This window comes from Bubalus kerabau, chromosome 13 (assembly GCF_029407905.1).
Source record: "Bubalus kerabau isolate K-KA32 ecotype Philippines breed swamp buffalo chromosome 13, PCC_UOA_SB_1v2, whole genome shotgun sequence".
NCBI classification, from domain to species: domain Eukaryota; kingdom Metazoa; phylum Chordata; class Mammalia; order Artiodactyla; family Bovidae; genus Bubalus; species Bubalus kerabau.
Genome location: NC_073636.1, coordinates 25605582 through 25632164, shown reverse-complemented (window position 1 = coordinate 25632164; position 26583 = coordinate 25605582). Strand labels below are relative to the sequence as shown.

The 26583-nt window shown below is 43.1% G+C and overlaps 1 protein-coding gene across 22 annotated transcripts in view; it reads right to left on the bottom strand.

Annotated features, from left to right (window-relative positions):
- Nucleotides 1–26583, bottom strand: part of KIAA1217 (KIAA1217 ortholog) — a 348846-nt gene that overhangs the window by 114169 nt on the left and 208094 nt on the right. For all 22 annotated transcript variants that reach the window (XM_055543822.1, XM_055543798.1, XM_055543811.1 and 19 more), the window contains 2 exons: nucleotides 11445–11643; nucleotides 6960–7053 (listed from right to left, as the gene is read on the bottom strand). In XM_055543822.1, the coding sequence (XP_055399797.1) occupies nucleotides 6960–7053; nucleotides 11445–11643 (293 nt within the window). The remainder of the gene's footprint in view (nucleotides 1–6959; nucleotides 7054–11444; nucleotides 11644–26583) is intronic.

Sequence of the window (26583 nt, the reverse complement as noted above, 5' to 3'; positions counted from 1 at the left end):
GGGCCGGGGTTAGAACCCTGGTCAGGGAACGAGATCCCATACACCGCAACTAAGACCCGATACAGCCAATAAACACGTAAATTAGAAGAAAGTGGAAAAGCCTGAAAACTGGGAAAAAAAACCCACTAGGTTCAGTGAATGGGAAGTCCCTGGTACCCTCTGAGAGCTGTGGAATGGAATATCTCATCTTCTGAGTTGTACATGTGTGAATTACAAACTTATGAGTACATATGTAATTTTAGCAAAAGGGCCCATTCCATGTGATGAGCTCAGCCCCTTAGGAATTGAATTATCAAAGCTACTATCTAATGTGATGAAACAAAAGCCAGGCAATTCATTTAGATCAGGGTGATTTGCACCCACGTGTAAAGAATCAGGAGATGCTCAGTTCTAGCAGAGAACCATGCGTCTCCCTGGATAGATTGCTTCAAAAATGCTCAGTTCTGGAAGAAAAGAAAACGCTAAATTGAAAAGATACATGCATCCCATTGTTCACAGCAGCACTGTTTACGATAGCCAAGATATGGAAGCAACCTAATTCCGTTCAGTTCAGTCGCTGTTGTGTCCGAATCTTTCTGACCCCATGTATTGTAGCATGCCAGGCTTCCCTGTCCATCGCCAACCCCCAGAGCCTACTCAAACTCATGTCCATTGAATCAGTGATGCCATTCAACCATCTCATCCTCTGTCGTACCCTTCTCCTCCCACCTTCAATCTTTCCCAGCATCGGGGTCTTTTCAAATGAGTCAGTTCTTCACATCAGGTGGCCAAAGTATTGGAGTTTCAGCTTCAGCATCAGTCCTTCCAATGAATATTCAGGACTGATTTCCTTTAGGATGGACTGGTTGGATCTCCTTGCAGTCCAAGGGACTCTCAAGAGTCTTCTCCAACACCACAGTTCAAAAGCATCAATTCTTTGGCGCTCAGCTTTCTTTGTAGTCCAACTCTCATATCCATACACGACTACTGAAAAAACCATAGCTTTGACTTTGTTGGCAAAGTAATGTCTCTGCTTTTTAATATGCTGTCTAAGTTGGTCATAGCTTTTCTTTCAAGGAGCAAGCATCTTTTAATTTCATGGTAGCAGTCACCATCTGCAGTGATTTTGGAGCCCCCAAAAATAAAGCCTCTCACCGCTTCCATTGTTTCTCCATCTATTTGCCATGAAGTGATGGGACCAGAGGCCATGATCTTAGTTTTCTGAATGTTGAGTTTTAAGGCAACTTTTTCACTCTCCTCTTTCACTTTCATCAAGAGGCCCTTTAGTTCTTCTTCACTTTCTGCCATAAGGGTGGTGTCATCTGCATATCTGAGGTTATTGATATTTCTCCCAGCAATCTTGATTCCAGCTTGTGCTTCATCCAGCCCAGCATTTCTCATGAAGTACTCTGCATATAAGTTAAATAAACAGGGTGACAATATACAGCCTTGACGTACTCCTTTTCCTATTTGGAACCAGTCTGTTGTTCCATGTCCAGTTCAAACTGTTGTTTCTTGACCTGCATACAGCTTTCTCAGGAGGCAGGTCAGGTGGTCTGGTATTCCCATCTCTTGAAGAATTTTCCAGTTTGTTGTGATCCACACAGTCAAAGGCTTTGGCATAGTCAATAAAGTAAACGTAGATGTTTTTCTGGAACTCTCTTGCTTTTTCAATGATCCAGCTGATGTTGGCAATTTGATCTTTGGTTCCTCTGCCTTTTCTAAATCCAGCTTGAACATCTGGAAGTTCATGGTTCACATACTATTGAAGCCTGGCTTTGAGAATTTTGAGCATTACTTTGCTAGCATGTGAGATAACTGCAATTGTGTGGTCACAAGAATGTGAGCATTCTTTGGCATTGCCCTTCTTTGGGATTGGTACAAAAACTGATCTTTTCCAGTCCTGTGGCCACTGCTGAGTTTTCCAGATTTGCTGGCATATTGAGTGCAACACTTTCACAGCATCATCTTTTAGGATTTGAAATAGCTCAACTGGAATTCCATCACCTCCACTAGCTTTGTTTGTAGTGATGCGTCCTACAGCCCACTTGACTTCACATTCCAGGATGTCTGGCTCTAGGTGAGTGATCACACCATCGTGGTTATCTAGGTCATGAAGACCTTTTTTGTATAGCTCTTCTGTATATTCTTGCCACCTCTACTTAATATCTTCTGCTTCTATTAGGTCCATACCATTTCTGTCCTTTATTGCACTCATCTTTCCATGAAATATTCCCTTGGTATCTCTAATTTTCTTGAAGAGATCGCTAGTCTTTCCCATTCCATTGTTTTCCTCTTTTTCTTTTCATTGATCACTGAGGAAGTCTTTCTTATCTCTTCTTGCTATTCTTTGGAACTCTGCATTCAAATGGGTATATCTTTCTTTTTCTCCTTTACCTTTAGCTTCTCTTCTTTTCTCAGCTATTTGTAAGGCCTCATCAGACAACCATTTTGCCTTTTTGCATTTATTTTTCTTGGGGAAGGTCTTGATCACTACCTCCTGTACAATGTCATAAACCTCCATCCATAGTTCTTCAGGCACTGTGTCTATCAGATCTAATCCCTTGAATCTATCTGTCACTTCCACTGTATAATCATACGGGATTTGATTTAGGTCATACCTGAATGGTCCAGTGGTTTTCCCTACTTTGTTCAATTTATGCATGAATTTGGCAATAAGGAGTTCATGATCTGAGCCACAGTCAGCTCCTGGTCTTGTTTTTGCTGACTGTATAGAGCTTCTCCATCTTCAGCTGCAAAGAATATAATAAATCTGATTTCGGTATTGACCATCTGGTGATGTCCATGTGTAGAGTCAACTCTTGTGTTGTTGGAAGCGGGTGTTTGCAACCTAAGTGCCCATTAAAACATGACTGGCTTAAGAAGATGAAGGGCTTCTCAGGTGGCACTAGTGGTAAAAAATCCACCTGCCAATGCAGGAGACGTAAGATGTGGACTGGATCCCTGGGCCGGGAAGATCCCTTGGAGGAGGGCATAGAAATCCACTCCAGTGTTGTTGCCTGGAGAATCCCAAAGACCGAGGAGCCTGGCAGGCTATGGTCCATAGGGTCACAAAGAGTTGGACACGACTGAAATGACTCAGCACACAGCATATATAACTGTGTATGTATGTGTGTATATATACACGTAAGTACATACACACACACACACATGCACACACCATGAAATACTCCTCCGTAAAAAGTATAAAATATTCTCATTTGTAGCAACGTGGATGGACCTAGAGAATATTATGCTTAGTGAAGTCAAGAGAAAGACAAATGTTATATGATATCACTGATACATGGAATCTAAAAATAGCACAAATGAATCTATATACAAAACAGAAACAGGCTCACAGACATAGGAAAAACAAAAAACATATGGTTACCAAAGGGGAGAGAGAGGGAGGGACAAATTAGAGGAGTATGGGATTAACAGATACAAACTATTATACATAAAGTAGATATTCAATAAGGATTTATGCTGTATAGCACAGAGAACTATATTCAATATCTTTTTTTTAAATATATTGAGTTATTTGTTGTTAGTTGCTCAGTCATGTCCAACTCTTTGTGACCCATGGACTATAGTCCATCAGACTCCTCTGTCCATACGATTTTTCCAGGCAAGAATACTGAAGTGGGTTGCCATTTCCTTCTCCAGGGGATCTTCCAGACCCAGGGATTAAACCAGGTCTCCCACATTGCAGGCAGGCTCTTTACTGTCTGAGCCACCAGGGAAGCCCCATATTCAATATCTTATGATAGCCTACAGTGGAATATAATCTGAAAGAGTAACTGAATCACTTGGCTGTACACCTGAAATTAATACAATATTGTATGTCAACTATACCTCAATTAAAAAGATAAATCAATTATAAACATGCTCAGCTAGATGCTCAATGAAAAACATAGCACATGTCTTTTCCACTAAGCATCTATTCCACATATGCTCTGAGGTCCATGACCTTGGTCCCCACCAATGTTTTCCAAGTCATACAGGCATATTGGTAACAAGTGGGTAGCTGGGACGACTGGCTCAGGTTGCCTTGGGAAACTGGCGATGGACCAACAACCTCAGGTACAGGACTGTGTTTAACCAACTCAGGTGAGCAGTTATCAACAAACTCCTCCCCTTGGTTTAGTCTAGAGCCATTGATCCTTGCTCTGTTCTCTATTTCTCTTTTTTACCACGAGCAGTGGGCTTATGCAGCTGTGTTCCTGGCAGGGCTCAACAAAGCTTCCTTCCCTTTGATGGCATCCACCTTCATCAGGAGAGAGAATTCCAACCCCCAGAGCCAAAAGGTGAGGCTGAAGGGATTCCAGGTCTTTTAGCTCCTGGAATTCATGAAAAGGGGCCAAGTTGCAAACTGCAGACATGACACCAAGTTGGGTTTTGTTTTGTGTGTGTGTGTGATCAAGTGTGGTTTATTCCAGAAATATAAGAATTTTTTTAAGTCTTAATATTTAAAAATGGCTTTTCATTAATACGTTTATGACTCACCAAATAATAACATTGACAAATGAAAGAATGTTGTTATATTTGCTGATCAATTATTCCATGAGACTATACATTTTTAAAATCCATTTTGACACAAAAGAGAAAACTGAAAATTTTTCTGTACAGAATTTTTTTGAGAGTCCACTGGAGGAGAACCAGCTTGTTGAACTGTGTCCACCCCTTCTTTGCTGAGTTGGTTTTAAAACTATGTTCTCTGTCTCATTTCTAAGCTGTCTTCACTGAAACCTGAATGCTTTTTCTGTGGGTTGGACGGTGAACATTTGTTTCTTCTCCTCCAGGGAGAACAGTTTGACTCTCTCCCAGAGAACAGCACTGTCTAAAGTAGGCTGTGGACAACTTGGAAAGTGACCACAAGGGTCTCATCTAAAAGTAAAAATAGAGCAACACCACTGAAACCCAGAGTCAAAGTTCTGAATCCTCGTAGGCTCCGTCCAGATGGTTAACATTTGATTTTCTCCATGTTTTACTGCTGGTCCTTATGGAGGTTCCACATCTGCTTAAGAGTTAAAAACAGGTGTCCTCCCCAGCCATAAACAAGATTTTCAGAGGCAATTCTAGGGCCCCTGTGTGGGCTCCGTGTAACAAAAACACAACTCCGAACACCATGAAACTCTAGTCTGAAGGCTAGACAGATCAAAAAATAAGGATCTCCAAGGAGCAAAGACTCTTAAGAATGTTGCTTTAGCAAGAGATGAATGAGGTCATGAAAAGCAAAGAGAAGCATCGTATTCGGCGCATACTTCGTGATGAGCATGACTCCATCTGTCTTCACGTGGAGCTGGTTTACATGGAAAGTGTAACTGACTAAAAATAAGCTTCCAAATCCAAGCTTTTCTGCAGTAGCAGCTCAGCCTCCCCTTCAAATCACATGTCATTTCTGACATAAAAAAAGCAGCCGTGGAGAACACAAGAGGCCTCTTCCTCAAAAAGTGTGTAGGCTCCAATCTTACAATGTCATCACTCAGCTTGCAGTCCAGAACCACGTGGAGATTCTCCCAGCACTTTCTATTGCACCTCCTGACCTCTTGGTCCTCAACTCACAGACCCTGTGTGGTGGGCAGAACAAAGATATCTCCATCCAAGTCTCCAGAGCCCGTGACTACACGGGAGAGGGGATGAAGGTGCCCGGTCAGCTGACTCTAACATAAGGAGAACTGGGCCCAGTGTAATCACAAGTGTCCTTAACAGTGGAAGAGGGAGGGTTGGGGTGTGATGAGGGAAGCCAGGTCAGAAAGATGTTACTTGCGTGGGTTTAAAGATGAAGAAGGCTGCAAGCCAAGGAATGGGGTGGCCTCTAGGAGCTGGGAAAAAGAGAGTTTCTGGAAAGGAATGCCAACAATCCCTTAATTTTATTAGTTCACTGAAGTCATATTGGACTTCTGACTTCTAGAATTGTAAGACAGTAAATCTGTGTCACATTAAGCCAGTGAATATGTAATAATTTGGTACAGCAGCAAAACACAAACTAATACTCACTGTCAGGAAGCAGAGTCCTTCAAGAAACCTCCTGCAATTCTAGGACAGGCAGAGCCTGGGTTTCTTTGGCAATAAAACCTAATCATTTACTTTTTTTTTCTAGTTAAACTCCAGCATCCAGTGCTAACTGTTAGAAAGGATGATAGAAAATTGTCGAGGCATGCTCTAAATTTGGGGGTGGGGAGGTGGAGGTGCCTCTGGAGAAGCGAATCTTTTTTTCCTGCCCATTTTTACTGCAGAGGAAGGTAGCACGAGCATTACTGCCAGAGATGCAATCCCATTCAAATGGACTTGCATTAGTGCGATTTTACAATCTGCCTTTTTGGTTTCCCTGTGCTTTATTCTTCAAAACATGCCTGTGTGCTCTGAATGTTTGGATAATCTTCTATAATGCTCTAAATCTAGAGAATTTTAGCTCACAAAACATGCAGATTTTTGTACTTTGCCCTCAACACCATGCAGGTGGCATTTGATAATATTTAACACTATCTGCTGTTGTAACAGCAAACAGTCCTGAATTAGAAAGTGAAGAATTTATTCAATAATTAGAATGCTGGGACTTGGAATAGCTGCTAGAAAGATAACAGATTCTACATGCAGTTGTGCACAGGTTTTGCTGTCAGTTTTGCTTTAAATGGAGGGAAAAAAATAGCAAGAGATCCTCCGAGTCAGTCAATTTATTACAGACCAAGAACCCTTTCACATACAGATCTTCAGGACCCCTATGGAGTGAGGGCATAACTAAATTCCATGCTTAGAGATGAATTAGGATGTGTCAAGCCCTGTCTCAATTCTCTTACTCCAAATAATGAGGGAATCTGACTTCTCTACCAACAAACAATGTCACTAGACAAGAAAAAGAGCAGTTAAGAACCCCCCATACCTGGTGTTTCAGTGTGATCACACCAGGACCACATGCCAGAGGCGGGATGATGGCTCGACCCATAGAATTAAAGTAAAAATAGAACAGGAACACTCACCCTCATCTCTCCGTTCACAGTTTTCGGCGTGTGGTTGAATGCGTGGGCAGGATCCTTGTTGTACACTTTGAGAAGGGATCTGTCCTGAATATTCCTGGAATCAAAAACATCGATAGCTATGGCAGACGAAAGGAGGCTTCTTATGGCCATTTCCTCCTCATCTGCTCATAAGAATCAGGTGAAAGATATCTACAGACAATCCAGCCGTTGTGTGCAATCAACCAGACAAAAAGTTCTTTTACCGTAAAAATAGGCAAAGACAAATAAGGCAAAGGAGAAAAATGACTTCAGCTTTTCTTTCCTTTTTTCCCCCTATTCCTCAGGAAAATATTACTCTTTCTCCGTAGCTCTCCACCCATAAATATCGGGTAGCATAAACCTTCTTTCAAGATTCTGAGTGAGGAAAGCTAACACTTCATGAAACAATAAAGCTCCCATATTTACAATCTGTTCAAAGGGACTTGGTTAATATTTAAATATTTAATTGTTTACTTTGCCCAGACACCTGGTTTTCTGCTTATCTCATGAATGGTTGCAAACAAAAAATGCTTTTTTCCTCCGAACACCTATAGCCAGGGAAAGAAAAGGTATTTGCGGTCCAGAAAAAAAGTACCACAAAGATCAAAACTAGTATCTTTATGATTTTTTTCCCCTTCCATAATGGATTAAAAAAAAATACTGTTCTACATACAAGTTGAATTCCAGAAAAAGCAGTGGATAAATTCTTCCACTGGTTTGTCTCTCCCTTGGAATCCAACATTTAGAAACTCTAGAGTCAATCAGACTGCAGCAAAGGACAGAACCACATCTCGCTAACAGCCTACCTTAAAACTATTTAGGGGCTTATGAATATCTACGACGTCCTTTGCCCTCCATCTTCAGTTTTCATCAGCAGAAGAGGCCCCCCCAGGCATGTTCAGCCCTGTCTACACTGTGATGCCTGCCAGGGCTGGCATGGTGAGCTCAGGGAATCTGGTGCAGGAAGACACATTCCTTTCCTCCAGGTGCAGCCACACGTATTGTGGGCCGATCGCAATCACTGGGATGATTGGCTTGTGTTTTGTTTTCAATGAACTGGAGGATCCTTGGACTAGTCTTGCTTCCTTCCGTCAAATATCTGTCAGTGTTTGCTTTGAAGCGGTGACTAGCCCCAGCTTGTACCATCGCTCCACATTTCAAGCAACTCCTTAGAAGTCTGCTTAAGGGGAGGCGTGTGGTCCTTGTTACTAGAAAAGACTGAGTGACTAGGAAGGGAAGAGTTCGCAGAAGGAAAGGGTGTGGGGATTCAGTGCAGGAACTCATCCTGTGGATGGGGGGTCAAAGTCCCAAGTGACAATGTGAAGAAAATGAAAACCTTACTTAAGCCATGAGGAAAAAAAAAAAAAAAAAACAACTTCATGTGGTTCTGAAGGTATTTAAAACACAGGAGGTTGGTTTATGATTAATTTAGAAACATGTTCATCCAAGATGAACCAACAGAAAAGGGCCAGCTTGCGTTTGCCATGGCAACATTTACAACACAGAATTTCAACCTAAACTCTCGGTAGCATTTCCCCAAGGAAAATATGGACAACTCAACACCATGATGAAAGCTCCAAATGTTTAACAAATATACCCTCACTTCAAAAATACTGGGCATGAATGAAATTTGTCTCTGGGTTTAGAATATTAAAGCCAGTGTCTTCAGGTAAAATCTACACGCTACATTTTTTTTTTCCTTGCTGGGAGAGGGGGCAGGCAAGGTTCTATTTAATGCTGATAGTGAAAATTTATTCTACCATTCAAATAAAATATACTGGAGGGATTTTATGCAAAAAAAGCAAAGAATAATAATTCTTTGAAAGGACATACATCTTGCCTAAATAGTATATTCATCACCAAATAAAGACATTTAAATATTTTTAGGTCCACTTAAATATTTTTAGATCCATTTTCATATGTAAATCAAAACTGTGAAAAGTAAAATTATAGACAAATTTATAAACCAATGACGTTCCCCTTACACATTTTCAATGAGATTTTTTTAACATCAGGCTATCAGTACTGCAGCCTAAGAATCAATGAGAACATCACTTTTGCAGATAGAAACAAACTGAAATTATTAACATTTAAAGTGATCACTTCTTTCAAGTGCTGCTTTATCAACTGAATTTATATCAAGAAGGACCATTTCAGTTTGGAAGTTTTGGGGGACCTTTTCCTCTTTGTCTTCCCTCCCATTTCTCTTTTTGTGACTACATCACAATACCCCCAAAGAATGTGCAGAAAGTCTTAGTAGTCATACTTTGAGGCTTGGGAAAGAAACTCATCTCTAGGAAATCATGACTCATACTATAAAAATTCTTGCATGAGCTGCAAGACAGTGGGGTCCAACTGTTTACAATAATTTCATCAGCCTTGAACTCCACAATCAAAAGTGGCTTTGTGTAGTTTCATGTTATTACCCTTCATATTCATATTATATTCATATTATTACCCTACCCTTCATATTCATATTCATATTCATATTATTACCCTTCCCCTCAATTTCTCGAACTGCAAAAATTCAAGAATATGGTTTTAAAGCAGCACACCTATGTTAAAAAAAAAAAAACAACTACATGAGATTATCTCATTGCAAGTATCAGTTCAGTTCAGTCACTCAATCGTGTCCAAGTCTTTGTGACCCCATGGACTGCAGCACGCCAGGCTTCCCTGTCCACCATCAACTCCCAGAGCTTACTCAAACTCATGTCCATTGAGTTGGTGATGCCATCCAACCATCCCACCCTGTGTCGTCCCCTTCTCCTCCCGCCTTCAATCTTTCCCAGCATCAGGGTCTTTTCCAACGATCAGTTCTTTGCATCAGGTGGCCAAAGTATTGGAACTTCAGTATACTGGAGTATACACTGCAAATATACTCTCTAAATATTGTGTGATTACTTCATGGTTAAGTTCGTGCTTTGTACATTAAGGATATTTTTTGATGGCAGCTTGATTAATAATTTATGTCAAAAAACAAACATGAATTTCCTGATACCCATGAATATTTAAACATGTTTTAAAAAACAGAAAGGCTGGGCAACAGACATAACACTTATACCTTAGGGGCATGTGTCAAACGTTGAAAGCTCTAAATTACTCACACACCTTTGTACAAGCCTAAATATGTCTTTTCTGATCACTGTTAGAAATTTATTATGCACCATAGGCATATTTTTAAAAAGTAGTTCTTATTAATTCCATGATGAAGAAACAGGACAGTCTGCTATCCCCACAGGGAAGGGACCCAGAGAAACCGACTTGGGGCCCAGATGAGTTGAGAGGAGAACATTCTGAGGGAATAAACAATTTCTGGTCAAGAATGTGGACAGTCAGGTTTGGGGCTGGTCTTAGACATTAATCGGCTGCATGATCTTGAATACGTCTTAACTCTTAAGCATCTGAGTTTCTGGTCCCATCAAATGAAAGGGCTGGATGAATCCCTCAATCTTTTTCTCAGCTCTAAAATGTTTAATGGTAACCAGCGACAGCTCGTTTGGGTTGATTTCAGTCATGTTTCTCAGGCTTGTTTGGCAAGAAGGGCTCAGATGGTCCCTTCTTTTCATGACATAATTATTGGCATTGATAAAGTGCTTCCCTTTCTGTGCCACTGGCCACAGTAGGAATCCCTTTAGCCTCCTTTTAAAGTACATCTTATTATATTAGGAGTGGACTTCTCTGGTGGCTCAGAGGGTAAAGAATCTGCCTGCAATGCAAGAGACCCAGGTTCAATCCCTGGGTTTGGGAAGATCTCCTGGAGAAGAGAATGGCTACCCATTCCAGTATTCTTGCCTGGAAAATTCCATGGACAGAGGAGCCTGGTGGTCCAGAGTCCATGGGGCTCACAAAGAGCTGGGCGTGACTGACAGACTAACACTTTCACTTTTCACTATTATACTAAAAGCCCTGGAGAAAGGCCCCATGGAAAGTGAGATCTTTTGGCAAAGGCCAACTATTTAAAAAACAGGCAAAGGAGACTGCTTCTTGGCCTCCTTTCTTGTGGACAATAGCATTGCGTTCACTGCTTTTATTCTAACTCATTCATGTAATTTATGGCCCAGTGGGATCCTTACCTAAAATATCCACAGCCTCCGTGTATGAGAACAAGAGCCCTTGAAAAGGAGTTGGTTAAGTTCCACCTGTAGGTATAACCTTCTACTACTCATATGATCTTCCTGGGCCATGGCTTCCCTAACTCTTAGGATAAACAGTGGACTGGCTCAGTTTTTCCATTCTTTTCAGATGTAACCTGCAAAGATCTGTGTGGGAGAAGTCTGTCTTCACCCCTGTAAACCAAACTTTGTCAATGAATTCTAGAAAACCAGATAGTGGATTCACACCTGGATAAGGTAAACCTGCTCATTAAGACAACAGCCGTGCTGTCTCCACTGGGACACGGAGAGATGGGGACTTGGTAGCAATTGTCAGTGTGAGATGGTGGACACATATGACGTCACCGCTTACCTGACATCATTCAGTTCGTAATAGACATTTCTGCTTTCGTCTTTGATGTAAATGGCGACACTGGGCGACTCCAGCATTTTCATGGTGAGCTGCTGTGGAAAGGCACTTACGAAGAGAGCACGGATTGTGTCTGCACTTGTAATCTCGTTCGGCATCCTGAGCTGCTTGGTTTCATCTCCGTACTGGAGATAAAGAACCCCTGCACACAAGATGGACACAGTTATCAGCCACAGCTCAAGACTCACACGACACACAGCACAAGCTAAGCCACTTCCATCCGACCGCAGGCAGGAATGTGCCAGATGCGCTTGCAAAAAAGCACATCACAAGAGACGTGACCTTGGAATTTTCAAGAAACACACTCTCTGGTTATGATGTAAATACCTTATTCTTTAGAGTCAAGGCAGGTGTTACAGAGGCTCCTTTTTAACTATTTTAAAAACCAAAGGACAAGAAGCTAACCCTTGGTAGCCTAAAGCAAAACACAATATTTAATTCCCTTGAAAGGTGTATTTAGGAATCTGACCCCATTGGGTGAATTTTTTCCCCCCAAGTCTTTAACGAGGGACACAATCATGATAGCAACAGGCCAGTGACATAAAGTCTTTTTAAGATTTATTTTGAAGTGGACCTATTTTACAGTCTTTATTGAATTTGTTACAATATTACTTCTGTTTTATGTGTTGGTTTTTTGTCCTCCAGGCATGTGGGATCTTAGCTTCCGGACCATGGATCAAACCCACACCCCCTGCATTGAAAGATGAAGTCTTAACCACTGGACCACCAGGGGAGTCCCTAGTTTAAGTCTTTATAGTCCATCCAGAAATGTGCTTGAAGTGGAAATGCTACAGTATTTCTGGGGCTCTACTACATATTGAATGTTTCTACCAAAAGAAAATATTTACATGAGTCTGGTGTCCTAATGTATCAGAAAGAAAATGGAAAAAAATCAGTTACATCAACACAAGCACAGGATGATAGCATCTTAGAGTTCCAGGGGGCATGTGGCTCCTGTGAACCATGCCTCCCAGCCATCAAGCCCCTGTGGAGCGTAGCCCCCTCCTCCTGGAGGCTAGGTTTGGCCACGTGACTCGCTTTGGCCAATGAGACGCCAGCAAATGTGATGCAAAACGGAGGCTCGGCACATGTTTGCATGTGGGAGCTTGTCTTCTTGTTGAGCGTGGTCTTGTCTGAATCCTCTCAGAACCAAACTTCTGGGGAGTCTAACTGAACCACGCTGGGAGGCCACATGAAGAAAAAACTGGAAGCCCTGACTGATGCCCCCCACCAGGCACCATTCTCCAGCCAGGACCACCGGCCAGTTATGTGGGTGCGCCAACTTGAGGAGGGAACCCTGGGCCTCAGGAGAGCCGTGCCAGCCAATGTGGAACAGAAACAAGACCCTCCCTGGAAAGCCTGCCCAAGTGGCAGAATCACGAGCAAATACGTAATTGTGGTTGTTTTCCGTCATTATGTTTAGGGTCGCTTGTTATTCAGAGACAGGTGACTTGAGGCGGGGGAGGGAAGATCCCGATGTTGAACTTGAATCCCACTTCCTGTGAGAATCTACTGAGGCCCTCTCCCACTACCACTGGCGTAGTCGTTGGCAGGAGAGACTCAAAAGAAAAGAGACTATGACTTGTGGTTAAATACAACAGCTCATGCAACTGATATATTTCTGTCTCCTTCTGACATTCCATTCAGATGACAATGAAGAATTAAGAAAGCATAAATCAAAGAATTAAGGGGGTGAGAGAGGAAACAATAGCGGACCATGGAAAACTGACACCTAGGTCTTCAGACACAGAATTCTGCTTAATTGCAGGGCTTGGAGAAGCTCAGGAAATGAGGCACCAGATCCTCCTGAAGGTAGGAATGCAGAGTGCCTGGAAAGCATGAGGGCTGACTGAAACTTTTCAATGGTACACTTTCCCTGGGCGGCTCTCCTAGTGGCTTAGCAGTAAAGAATCCTCCTGCTAATGCAAGAGACGCAGGTTTGATCCCTGAGTCGGGAAGATCCCCTGGAGAAGGAAATGGCAACCCCCTCCAGTATTCTTGCCTGGGAAATTCCATGGACAGAAGAGTCTGGCGGGCTATACTCCACGGGGTTGCAGAGAGTCGGACACAACTTAGCGACTATACTACAACAGCAACAAGTTTCCCCATCACCTTTCCATCCCATTCAGCCAAGCAACTCCACAAATCCACAGCACAAACTGAAAGAGGAGGAGCCAGTGGACTGGATTCTGGCTCACCAGACATAGGGGAAGGTGTGTGAGGTCCCCTCTGTCTGAATTCTGGGCAAAGGGCTGACATCTCTGTCAGGAAACTGGAGGAAGCCCTGGAGGAAAGCTGACTGTCCTCTGAGAGGAGACCAACAGAGTTTTGAGGGTAAGATTCTGATTCTGTCTGGTCATCCCATCACAAAGCAGCCCAGGCCACATACAAGAGCTTCCAGTGAGTACAACTATGCTTTGCTTATGCATGAACAGACCAGCAAGGATTACCAGACATTTCATAAAGCCTCTTTCATGTTAGAAACAAACAGAAAACAGAAACTTAGAAGCGATGAGACAGTCTGAGAAAGGGGGAACATTTGGAGAGCAAGAACGAGCTCTGGGAACCATGAGAACAGAAACGACAAATTCAGTGGAGAAGAAAAAGTTGACGAAATCTCAAAAAGGGCACCAAAAAAGACTAAGGGATGGGAAAAGGGTGAGAACCAATTAAAAAAAGAGAGAGAATTACCTCAGAGCCTCTCAATTCCTAATAATGGGGACTTGGGTAAGGAGGTCAAAAATACAGAGCAATTTTTCAAAGGTATTATAAGAATTTTTTTTGTCTCCCCAAACTGAAGACATGAAGTTGGAGACTGAACAGGTTCATGAGGGAGGGACTTCCCCGGTGGTCCTGTGGTTAAGACTCGGAGCTTCTGATAAAGAGGGGCATGGGTTCGATTCCTGGTCAAGGAACTAAGATCCTGTATGCTGCAAGGCATGGCCAAAAAAAAAGGTTCGTGAAATGCTAAAGGCAATCAGGCTTGGCACTGAGACATTCCAGATGGCAGGGGAAAAACAGAGGTTCCTACAAGTTCCCAGGGGGCGGGAAGCAAAGTCACAAAGGAAAAAGCAGGAGTCAGAAGGGCATTCGCTTTCTCAACAGCAGCCCAGAAACCAAAGACAATGGAGAAATGGTCTCAAAAATCTGGGAGAAATATTTTCTATCTAGGTCTATATTTATCCAAACCATTAATCGGGTCTTTCATTCAAGTCAGCTTCCCAGCCATGCCTTCCCTCACCACCTACTCCAAAATTTCAGCACCCTTTCTGCTTCATATTTCATACCTGCAACTCCTGTTTCATTTCTGTTCCTGAGAGTTTTTCACTATTTACTCTAATCCATATATTCACAATTACTAGTGTTTATTGTCAAAATGGAAGCTTCATGGGGCTGGGGATTTTTTTGTTGTTAATTTTTGGCTGTGCTGGGTCTTCACTGCTGTGCCTGAGGTTTATCTGGTTGAGGCGAGTGGGGGCTACTCTTTAGTTGAGGTAGGTAGGCTTCTCATTACAGTGGCTTCTCTAGTTTTGAAGCATGGGCTCTAAGGACACGAGGTTCAGTAATTGAGGCACACGAGCTTAGTTGCTCCGTGGCATGTGGGATCTTCCCAGACCAGGAATGGAACCCGTGTACCCGGCATTGGCAAGTGGATTTTTCTTCACTGTACTAGCAGGGAAGTCCAGGATTTTTTTTTAATAAAATAGAAGCTTCATGAAACTAGGGATTTTTTAAAAAATAATTCCTCTGGTCTTCTTTTTATTTGTTTATTTACTTATTGGCCGTTCTGCACAACTTACAAGATCTTAGCTCCATGACCAAGGATTGAATCTGCATCCTCGGCAATGAAAGTGCAGAGTCCCAACCACTGGACCACCAGGGGAATTCCCACCAGGGATTTTTTGTTTTAATTGCATTTTTAAAAACAGGTTTTGGGGGTTTTGTTGGTCAAGCTGGGCAGCATGTGGGATGTTAGTTCCCCAACCAGGGATTGAACTTGGGCCCCCTGCATTGGAAGCACAGAGTCTTAACCACTGAACCACCTGGGAAGTCCCAGGGATTCTTTTTAAGATGTTTTTTGTTGTTGTTGTTTGCCTTGGTATCCTTAGGACTTGTGATACAACTTGTGATGTAGTAGGTTCTTAATATGTATTTGTTGAATGAATGAATGGTTTATTAATATTGGTCATCCAAAAGGAATGTTCATTTGGGATCTGTTCGGGCTGTAAGAGCTTTTGCTGCATGATGTAGGAATCTCGTTCCTGATTTGGACACACACGAGAACCACATTCTGAAGTGTCCATCTCCTTGATCAGAGTAGTCCTTTCACACAAGCATAAGCAGCTCACTTTCTCTTCTCCATCACTGTTTTGATCCTCAGCTTCTTCAAGGAGTTAGTTTTCCAGAACTTCCACACTGCTACACATTTTGCAGAGTACAGAAAAACTCTTTCAAGCCTGTCTGACCATAGATTGTGCAACGTCTCTGCCCCAAACAGGAGATGCGGTGACTCTCCATGTGATTGCTAATGTCATATCCGAAGGCCAGAACCACGTTTGAGGTCTGGGCCTCAACCATGCCTGGGCGGGGCCCCTGTTCAAGGACCACTTGTGGCCTCCCTACAGTCAGATATCACAGCCTCATTCCCCCCAGAAGAGCCTGGTTTTCATTCCCACATCTGCATTCTGTACGTGTGTGTGCTTGAAATAGAATTTGCAGGCTGCTCTGAGGGAAAAGAAAAAAAAAATTGGGCCTGAACTATGGTTACCTCAGGGTCTGGCTAGTGTGGCTGCCAGCTGGGTACACAAGTCCAGTTACAGATCATGAAAATCCGGAGAAGATGGAAAAGATGCCTTTATGAACAGAGGAGAGCAGTCTTTTTACACTTGGTTCAGCCTGCCTTCTCAGTTCAGGAAAGGTATTTAGAAACGCTTAAACTAAGAAGGAACTCTCTTAATCTATGGTGGCGTTTTGTTGGCACGGTGGTGGGATTCAGCAAGCCCTGGCATTCTGCCCTCCCTCTGAGTGAGGGCTGGCTGCTCCAGATTTAGAGGAAGTCTGAAGGACTTTGGATGAGAAGTTCCCTTTTTATGAAGAAGGAAAGAGGACCGGGGAAATACATTTATTTATAGGATGTCTGCTCTGTGTCAGAAACAGTACCCGTGTAATTTCATGGAATCAGCATCTCTGAGGAGATTGGTGTGATGCCCCCATTTCACAGAAAGGGAAAAGGAAGCTTGGAAGGTCCAGGTAGCTAGCCTCAAGTTACAGGTAGTAAAATAGCTTAACTAGCTTATATATCCATTTGGTGAAGCCACAGAAGCCACGATCTCTCCCTGGAAGCACACAGCCTCTGAAATTTTGCATTAAGCTACATTCATCTCCTCCAACTGTCCTCTTTGGACCATCTTAGCTGTCCTCACACTTTTAGCCTGACCATCTGCTGGAAGATGTGGAAGCATGATGGGGGCAGCTTGGAAAAAAGATTCCTATTTTGAAATCAACCAAAGTAAATGATGACACGTGGTTAGAAAGAATCCACGTGCTAGGGGGAGTGGAGGAAGGCCCAGAGCCCTAACGCAGGAGTGCTGAAAGGAACCCCACAGTATCCGTGGACCTTCTGAGAAGCCTCAAGGGTTCTTCCATCTCAACGGCTCTACAAAGGGGAAGCCTATTTGTCACCAACAGCTTTTGGTGACATGTTGTAAAAAACGAAAGGCACTTGGCAGGTCACGTGGTGTCACACACTGCCATAATCTTCTGAATCTCAGAATCCGTTCCAGAGTTTGGGATAGCTTCTAAAATGTTCTTTATCTTCATATAGGATGTAAGGGTTTGCACTGTGTGACCACGCTATGAACTGAGTATTTGTGTTCCTCCAAAATGCATGTTAAAACCTTAATTCTTATGGTGATAGTATGTGGAGGTGGTGCTTCTGGGAGGTGATTAGGTCATGAGGGTGCTACCCCCCACACCCCGTCATGGGAATAGCACCCTTAGAAGAAGAGACATGGGAGAGCTTCTTTTCTATCTCTGCTCTCTGGTTTGTGGGAATACAGTGAGATTATAGCAATCTGCAAACCAGGAAGTGGGTCCTCCCCAGACACTGACCTTGAACGTCCCAGTCTCTGCAACAGTGGAAAATACATTGTTGTTTAAGATACTCTGTCTTGGGTAATTTGTGACAGCACCCCAAACCAACTAAAAGAGATCTCAACCTTCTCTTCTTACCCATTAACCCCAAACGATGCTCCATTCCTAGGGCATCACGGTTGTGTTGGCCAGTCTGCTGCTCTGTGACCTTATCAAGCACGTCCACTCTCCACACTGGGCCATCTGCTTGGAGGACTTTCTCACCACTTCTTTGCTTGGCACACACACTACCTCTGAGTCACTTTCCCAAACACTCCTCCAGCACTTTTCCATTAACTATTTAAGAATTTTTCTCAAATACGTCTTACTGAAATTGCAAGCATGGCTTTTAATTTTGCATTACAATTAGCTGTATTCATCAGAGGGTAATATATAGTAAAATATTAGGTGTATAGTAGCTGCTCAAACATCGTTTAGTTGAAATGAATTGAATTCTCCCTGTAACGTGGCCAACTTAATTTGATGTGTGCCTGCCTTCTGGAATGCCTTCTACAGTCTCCCCTAAATAGCATTTTTCACAGCCAGATAATGGTGACAATTCCAAATGACCTAAATACCTCAGTTTCTCCAAATTCAATTTAAGACTAGGCAAATCAATACGTGCAGTGTAACAATGGCAAATGGCTAATGCCTTAAAAATAAAAAGAGCTGTTACGAGTACTTTCTGATGGAAAACTAACAGTTTTCAGTTTAATAAGAAAAAATATGATTATTAAAGTAAAGATAGCCTCATGAAATTAGCAAAAAATTTAGTTTGGCTACTTTGGGTCTTAGCTGCATCAAGTGGGATCTCTCTTTGCTGCAGGCAGCCTCTCTAGCTGCTGCGCTTGGGCTCAGCAGTTGTAGCACAGGCTTAGTTGCCCTGAGGCATGTGGGATCTTAGTTCTCCGACCAGGTTTCAAACCTGTGTCCCCTGCATTGCAAGGTGGATACGTAACCAGTGGACCGTCAGGGAAATCCCAGCAAAGGTTTTCACAATACAATAAATATCGCTGACAGGAGATGAGAAAGCGAGTTTTCTCACATACCACTGTTTGGAAAGTAAGTTGATGCTACTTCTCCAAAGAGCTATTTGTCAGTATGCATCAAGAGCCCCCCAAATATAAATATGGTTTGAGCCACTTCTACACGTTATGCACAAAGATGTATTTACCAGGATGCTCAATAAAGCATCGTTTATAAGAATAACAGGGCAGGGGTGGGAGGGGAGTGGATTTCAACATTAGAGGATTCAGGATTCACTTAATAAATCAATTCATCTACTACACATCCACTCACTGTAACACTATCCTGTTATTAAAAGGAATTCTAAGTGAAAATGGCAATGAGAAAAAAAGTTGTATTATGAAACAGAAAGGAACCAGATTTTTTAAAAAATCAATTAATCACCTAATGGCAGTGATGGACCCAAGTTTTGTGGGGCCTGAAGCTTATGACAATTTCGACTCCTTAAGAATAAGACTACAAAGTTAGAAACAAAAAATTCACTATGAAAGTAAATTATTGATTTATAGGGGCCTGAACCTTGGTTTCCCCAGGTTCATGGTTAAGTCTACCTATTTGATGAATGTCCAGAGAGGTTGTCTTTGGGTGGTTAAGTTCATGGGTGATGTCCTCTTCATCAAGATTTTCTATATTTTTTACATTTTCTCAATTAGAATGCTTTGATTTGATCATCTTAAAAAGTAACTACCACAGATCTAAAGAGACTGGCCAATTAGGGTTCCTACTCAGTTAATTAGGTAATTTTTCAAGACAGAAGAGATGGGCCACAGGAGGGGAACATATGAAACTTTCAGTGGAGCTGGCAGAATATAAATTGGTATCTGAAATGGGGAAGACATTGGTATTTAAAATAAGCGAAAGATTCCAGGGTAGTTAATATCGTGGCATATCCTTAAGAGACTGAATTTAAGAGGCCTCTGATTTAAAAACAGAAGTGCAGGGACTTCCCTGGCCAGACAGTAGTTAAGTCTCCATGCTTGCACTGCAGGAGGCCTGAGTTCTATCCCTGGTTGGGGAATAAGATCCCACATGCGGCAAAGTATGGCCAAAAACTTAAAAAAAAAAAAAAAATCAGTTATCAAGAAAAAAAAAGTGGAAATAAAAAGAACAACAAGAAGTGTAATGCACTGAAATGTAGTTTGGAAAGACCTGCAGAAATGGCTTCATTCATTCAAGACACCAGCCCCTATTTTGTGCTCGGCACCATGCCAAGGCTGGGAGGTACAATGGTAAACCAAGGGTCACACCCTGTGTTCTAACCCACATAGTGGTTCCATAAAATGACCCTGTTATTTAGACCTTAACAATTCAGATCTGACACCAGCTGACATTTTGTTTCAGACACAGTAGCAATTTGAAGACCAGGCCACATGTGTTCCTTGAAAAACGCTAGCATGCCCCCTGATGTCCCAAACGTTTCACATCCTGAGAGGACTCATGCTGCCACGCCCCTTCCTAGGGAATAGCTTTTCAAGTAGGGGACAAAGCAAGATGGCAAGCATTGTCTTGCAAAGAAGAGAATGATAAGAGAAAAATTATTCTCCATGGAAAGTCTGGATGCTCCTTTTTTCTGGAATAACTTTACTCTCAGATTTTACTTTGATTTAGGTAACGACCAAATCTTTGCTGCAGTATCTGAGGTGGATGACATCAATCAGATCTTTTCTTATGTCTTTCAGACATGTGATATTTAAAGCCAAGGCAAGACTCCGTTAAGTCTTTTAACTGATTTATCTTCTACACCAGGCAACTATGGGAAACCCTCTGGAGAGTCTTAATGAGGGGCTGAAAAATTGCTACAGCAATTTTAAGAGAAATCCTAATTTAGATTGTGCCTTACAGAGTCATGGGGCTTCCCTTGTGGCTCAGCTGGTAAAGAATCCGCCTGCAATGTGGGAGACCTGGGTTCGATCCCTGGATTGGAAGATCCCCTGGAAAAGGGAAAGGCTATCCACTCTAGTATTCTGGCCTGGAGAATTCCATTAACTGTATAGTTCATGAGGTCGCAAAGAGTCGGACACAACTGAGTGACTATCACTTACAGAGTCATAATTGTGGAGAAACCTGTGTTTAAAAGTTAAATATTGTAGGGAATTCCCTGGTGGTCCAGTGGTTAAGAATCCGCCTTCCAGGGCAGGGGACCTGGGTTTGATCCCTGTTCTGGGAATCAAGATCCAGAAATGAAGCCTGCATGCCGCAACTAGACTACACACCACGACTAGAGAGAAGCTGTATACCTCAAATCAAAGATCCCGAGGCAGGCAAATCTCTCTCTCTATATATAGACACACACACACACAAAGATCCCGAGGCAGCCAAGTATCTCTCTCTCTCCACACACACACACACACACACACACACACACATATTTATTTATAGTTAAATATGATAGAGCCTTGCCCATCAACCCGAGTGCCAGCAGTCACTGAACGGATATTCTTCTGGGAGGCACTCGTTCTTGACACGGAGTATTAGTAATGGCATCATTGGCACTTAACCCGTTAACTTGGTTTTGTTCCAGACATATTGGCACAGTTGGGACTCAAGAGAAATGATAATACCATTGAATTGAGCATCTCTAAGCATTTCTCTAAAAAGCACTAATATGTGTTGATAACTTTTGGAATTCAAGCAGAGTTAAAGATGTGAATGTCTAAGACGCTGATTTCTGGGGCCACGAGCCTAATGATTCCCAATGGATCTTACTGCCTTCTTATGTGGATAGTTAGAAACTTGACTAGGAAGTTCCCTGCGCAGTCACTACAGAACCTGCAGTGAGGCAACTGAGTTAATAATCTTAAAGGTTACTCAACAATTAAGGCAAGACTTATTATAAGAAAATGCAGTGATAAACATTGTAACTGTGAGTATGCTACAACTGAAATTGGATTCTTTCTTACACTTAGGGTGAACTGCTGGTTCAATCAAACCTTGCCAGACCAACTCATTTTATAAGGCTAGTATTCACCTGGGTATTAGGAAAGCCATAAAAGGGAAGACTTCAAATTTAAATGTAATCTCTTAATTAAACATCAGCAATGCGAATCTAGCAATGTATGAAAAAAATACATCATGACCAAGAAGAGTTCATCTCAGGAATGTAAAAATAGTTTAACACTAGAAAATCTAGTACTAATGTGTCCTGCAATAATATATAAGTAAAGGGAAACTACAATAATCTTAACAATGTCAGAAAAATGTTAAGAAAAATCTAAAATCCATTCAGAATTTTTAAAAAATACATTAACCTAAGAATTAAAGAGAACTTTAACGAGTTCAAGAGAACAGATGTATATGTTTAATTTTGGTAATGTCTATTACATTATTGTATTTTCTGTACTTTTTTTTGGAGGCAGACGCTTTAACCTCTGAGCCACCAGGGAAGCCCTCCCCAAAATTAAAGACGAAATCAGTTTGTTATATGGTAAAATCAAGATCTAACACATCTAAATAGGGCTTCTTCCACAAAGCGTCCAGATCTGACCTAGGAGCTTAAACCTGGATGCAGTTATGGAAATATGGATGTTTTCCTTGACTTTTGATTAAACAAGTGGGTCCAGAAGTTCTATGATATAGAACCAAAGAGTAAAGGCCACGAAAGGAAGAAGATTTTCTTAAAGAACAGATGTATAAAAGTATAATACTCAGGGCCCCAGAAAAAAATTAATTGGCCTTTTAGGGATATGAAAAGTGCAACTTCATAGAATTTTCAAAGAATGTTTACAAAGTATTAGAAAGACTTCGCTATAAATCAAATGTATATACCCATCCCCACTAGGAGATTTAAACATTGTGCATGGTTTTCAATCATACTGATTAGCAGATTTAAGCCCAGAGATTATGGACATTAGTGAGAAACCATCTGAGTTAATTGGAAATCTATTTTCTTCTATGTTAAATTACTAGTGTTTTACATAATAATAATCAGTAATTATTTTGGATGAATGAATATATCTTTAGAAAACTTTTCAGTATGAAATGATAGTTTTTATAGAAGTTACATGTAGATTTATGAATTTTATTATTCATAATTTAGTTTCTACTGTTATGTGAAAATTAACCTACTTGAAAAGATATCACCTGTCTGGTCCCCGAGTTGGGGGAAAAAGACTTTGCGACGTGTAATGGGCCAAACTTCTTTTCCCCTCTGGCCAGCAAACATCAGGATCATTAACAATTCCGGGAGGAAACTTTCAGGGTAAATGAGAACAGTGCTGCTTCTTTACACTTTTACAGCCAAAGTCACGTGAGTGACAAAACACGAATGTCATCCTTTGATGACTAAGGTTGTAAACAAATGCCACAGACCCATAGCTGTGTTTTCAAATCCATGTTGTTTTTAAAAACGGGACTATAATTGCTTTACATTGTTGTGTTAGTTTCTGCTGTACCACAAAGTCAATCAGCTATATGTATGCATATATCCCATACCTCGTAGGCCTCCCTCCCACCACCACCCCCATCCCACCCTTCTAGGTCATCACAGAGCACACAGCTGAGCTTCCGGTACTTTACAGAGAGTTCCCACCGATCACCTTCATGTTTTAAAAGCATGAAGTGGAAATGCTTGGACTCCAAAGAGCCTTTGGTGCCGCCTCTTCCTACATCTTTCCCTTCCTCACCCTCGTTTCTGGACTCCACATCTTAGTTTCCTTCTGAGGCCCAGCCTTCTGCCAGGGTCCCTGTTCCCAGTAATTCTAGTCTCTGTCTGTCTCTTGGCTCTCATGGGACTCATCCACTCTTCCAGCACCTCATGGAAATACGTGGGGATAAAAACCCAGCCTTTTGCAAACGGCTGGCCTTTGCCACCCTCAGGGCTGGGGGTGCATCCACACATGTAATAGGACCTGAAATCGGGGAGCGCTTCGGTCAGTCGGAGGGCGATGTTCTGAGCACGGGCAGCCACTGAGGAATACTCGGGAACACTCACGTCTCCCTCCTGGCTTTTCTGCCCCCAGGTCTGGAGAAGGCAGAGCAGCTGGAAATGTGATGGACAGGGAGGGTGCAGCACGCACTGAGCGGCTGGTCCTCCTCGGGGCTGCTTTTTCTCAGCTTCTTTCTGGGTGCCTGAGGGGGAGGCTCAGAATGTTTTGTGCCGAGTGGTGAGAAAGAGGGTGTGGGCTGTTCGGGGAATTCACATCTCACTGGCCTTCATTTCAAAGCTTTTAAAAAAGACTTGCTCCATCACATGAGAAACATAAAGGAACTAACCCATGCCAGCTCCCAGAGGAATCATCAGCCTCTCTCAATGCCTGTGATATGATTTTTTTTTAATTGAAGTATAGCTGATCTATAATGCTGTGTTAATTTCTGCAGTACAGCAGCAAAGTGGTTCAGTTACATCTGATGGAAGGGCAGGGCTTCTGTGTGTAAAGTCCTGATGGAGTAAGGGGCTGGAGGAGGAGGTGACAAAGAGGCCTGTCCCAGGGGGCTACACTCTGGAGCCGCTCCCCACCCCCAACATCGGCGTGTGCACCCCCAAGTGCTGCGGGTGGGGACCAAGGCTCTGCCGTTCGCAGGGAGTGTGCAGGGAGCTTGTGTCTGCAGGTGAGCTTCACTTACAAGCAAAACGTGAAAGCAGCTGGTGGGAGAGGGGCTTCCCTGGTGGCCCGGGGTTGGGACTCCGTGCTTTCAACACAGGGAGTACAGGTTTGATCCCTGGTCAGGAAAACAAGATCCCACATGCCCATGGCACGACAAAAAAAAATAAGAGAGAGAGAGAGATGGAGGGAGAATCAGAAGGAAGCTGGGCTGCTGCAGGTTGAGGGTGAGGCAGACCTCCTCCACCTCATGGTCAAGCAGAGAACTCTGAGAATTTCAAAAATACTAAAATCAAATCTGCCTTGAAAGGTTGTTACGAAGGTATGCTGGTCAAAGCATGAGGCTAGAACATATTCCACCTAATGGGCGTCAGCTTGATTTCCAGCTTTAAAAATATTTAGACACATGGGGTAGGAGCCTCTGTGTTCTTGCACCAGGCAGGCTCCTGTGTGACACAGAAGTATGAAGGATGTTTCCTGAACATCAACTAGGAATAGCATCCTCCACTGACAGCTGACTTTATGCCTATTTTTTGAGTGGTCCTCACACATGTGGGTACCCGAGGGTCCTCTACTTCTCCAAAGATTTACTTATTTTATTTTTGGTTGAATGTTGGCAGGAAAGCTGAGTCACGCTGAGCTGTTTTTCGTGTCTCCACGGTGTACACATGGGTGGACTGCTTTGGTGACAGTTTCAGCTTCGCATTTTTACCATAATGATTATGCACTAATTTTTCTGTTATTTGTTCACTATCGGATTCTTCTGAGATTTGTAACAGGCTTTCCCAGGCTGTTGTACATGTCCCCTCCACCATAACTGGCCCCAGCTGCCTGGTGGACTCTCCCAGACAAATCCGGCCGGACTCCAGCCTCGAGTGGGCAAGTGATGGAGTACAAGGTGGGTGAGGCCCTTCCTGTTCCTGCCCCTGGCCGCCCACCCGCTTCCACTCCCTGTGTCGACTCGGCCGCTCCTCCCGTGTCCTCAGGCCCATGCCAGAGGGTGTGACCCTTCTGGAAGCCTCTTTGGGGGTCTCCTGTCTTTGGCCCTCTCTACACCCTGCCCCTATGGGGAGATCTGGAATGTCCTTCTCAGCCTTGCCTGGAGGAATAAAGGGGGTCTCAAGAGACAGCGCTGTGGAAAGTGTCCCCATTTCTCTAAGCCCCAGATGCGTGCTCAGGATTGTAGTCATGTGTGTGAGGGTGTGTGAGTCAGAGAGAAGAGAGAATGGGGTGCAGATGGATCTGGCGGTCAAGTGTGCCAACCTGGGTTGAAAAATGAAAGTGCCACTGAAAAATGGCACTTGTCCTGGATGGAAGGGGCTTTACAAAGCTTTGTAAATCTCTGTAAGAGCTATTTTTTTTCTTTCTTCCTTCCTTCCTTCTTTCCTCTCTCCCTCCTTCCCTTCTTTCTTTCATGCCAGATCTTAGTTGCAGGTTTTAGCTGTGGAATACGTGATCTAGTTCCCTGACCAGGGATCAAACCCAGGCTGCCTGCACTGGGAGCGTGGAGGCTTAGCTACTGGATCACCAGGGAAGTCTTGTAAGAGGTATTCTTATCTAATACGTTGGTTCTTGCTTTACAAGCAAGTGGGAAAGGAGAGAGGTACAGCCAGTGGAACTCCAGGTGCAAGAGGGTTAGGAGATGGGGCCACGGTCTCTCTCCCAGACACTTGGCCTCCAGCCCACAGGGGCTGTACGGAGGGGCTGGCCCTGAGTGCTGGGTCCCACGACGTGACTCAATGAGCTGAGCTTTCCAGTCTGTCCTCAAAAGACCCCGAGGGACTTTATCGTACCTTTACCTTTTGCTGTCCCCTGGTACTTTCCGAAGGGCATTTCAGAGATGTGACACACGGCTACTTCCTCCTCCTCCCCTTTGCCCCTTTGAAGTTTTGGTGCTGCCTTTTGAAAGCAGCTTCTGTTCTCCACCACACGGGCACAATCAAGAACAGATGTCCGAGGGTGGCAAAAGCAGTCTGGGAGTGGTGGGTGGGGAGGGAGGTGATGACAACGTGGCCTGCTCAGATCTGTATCCCCAGTCTCCCCGTCACTGAGGGCAAAACGCAACCCCTGCTTCCAGACTCATCCCCAATCACCTTTCTCCCTGCTTTCAGAAGTTAAGAGTCCCTCCTTCCCACCCCTAAATGCCTCAAGATCAAAATGACAATTGTTGGTATTCTTTTTCTATTTTTTTAGCTGCGTCGTGTGGCATGTGGGATCTTAGTTCCCTGACCAGGGACCAAACCTGTGGCCCCTGCAGTGGAAGCGAGAAGTTCTAACCACTGGACCACCAGGGAAGTCCCATCATTGGTGTTCTTACTGTAATCCCTGGGAATGGCAATATGCCCACAACACTTCTACCTGTTTTAATAGCTAAAGAATTTATC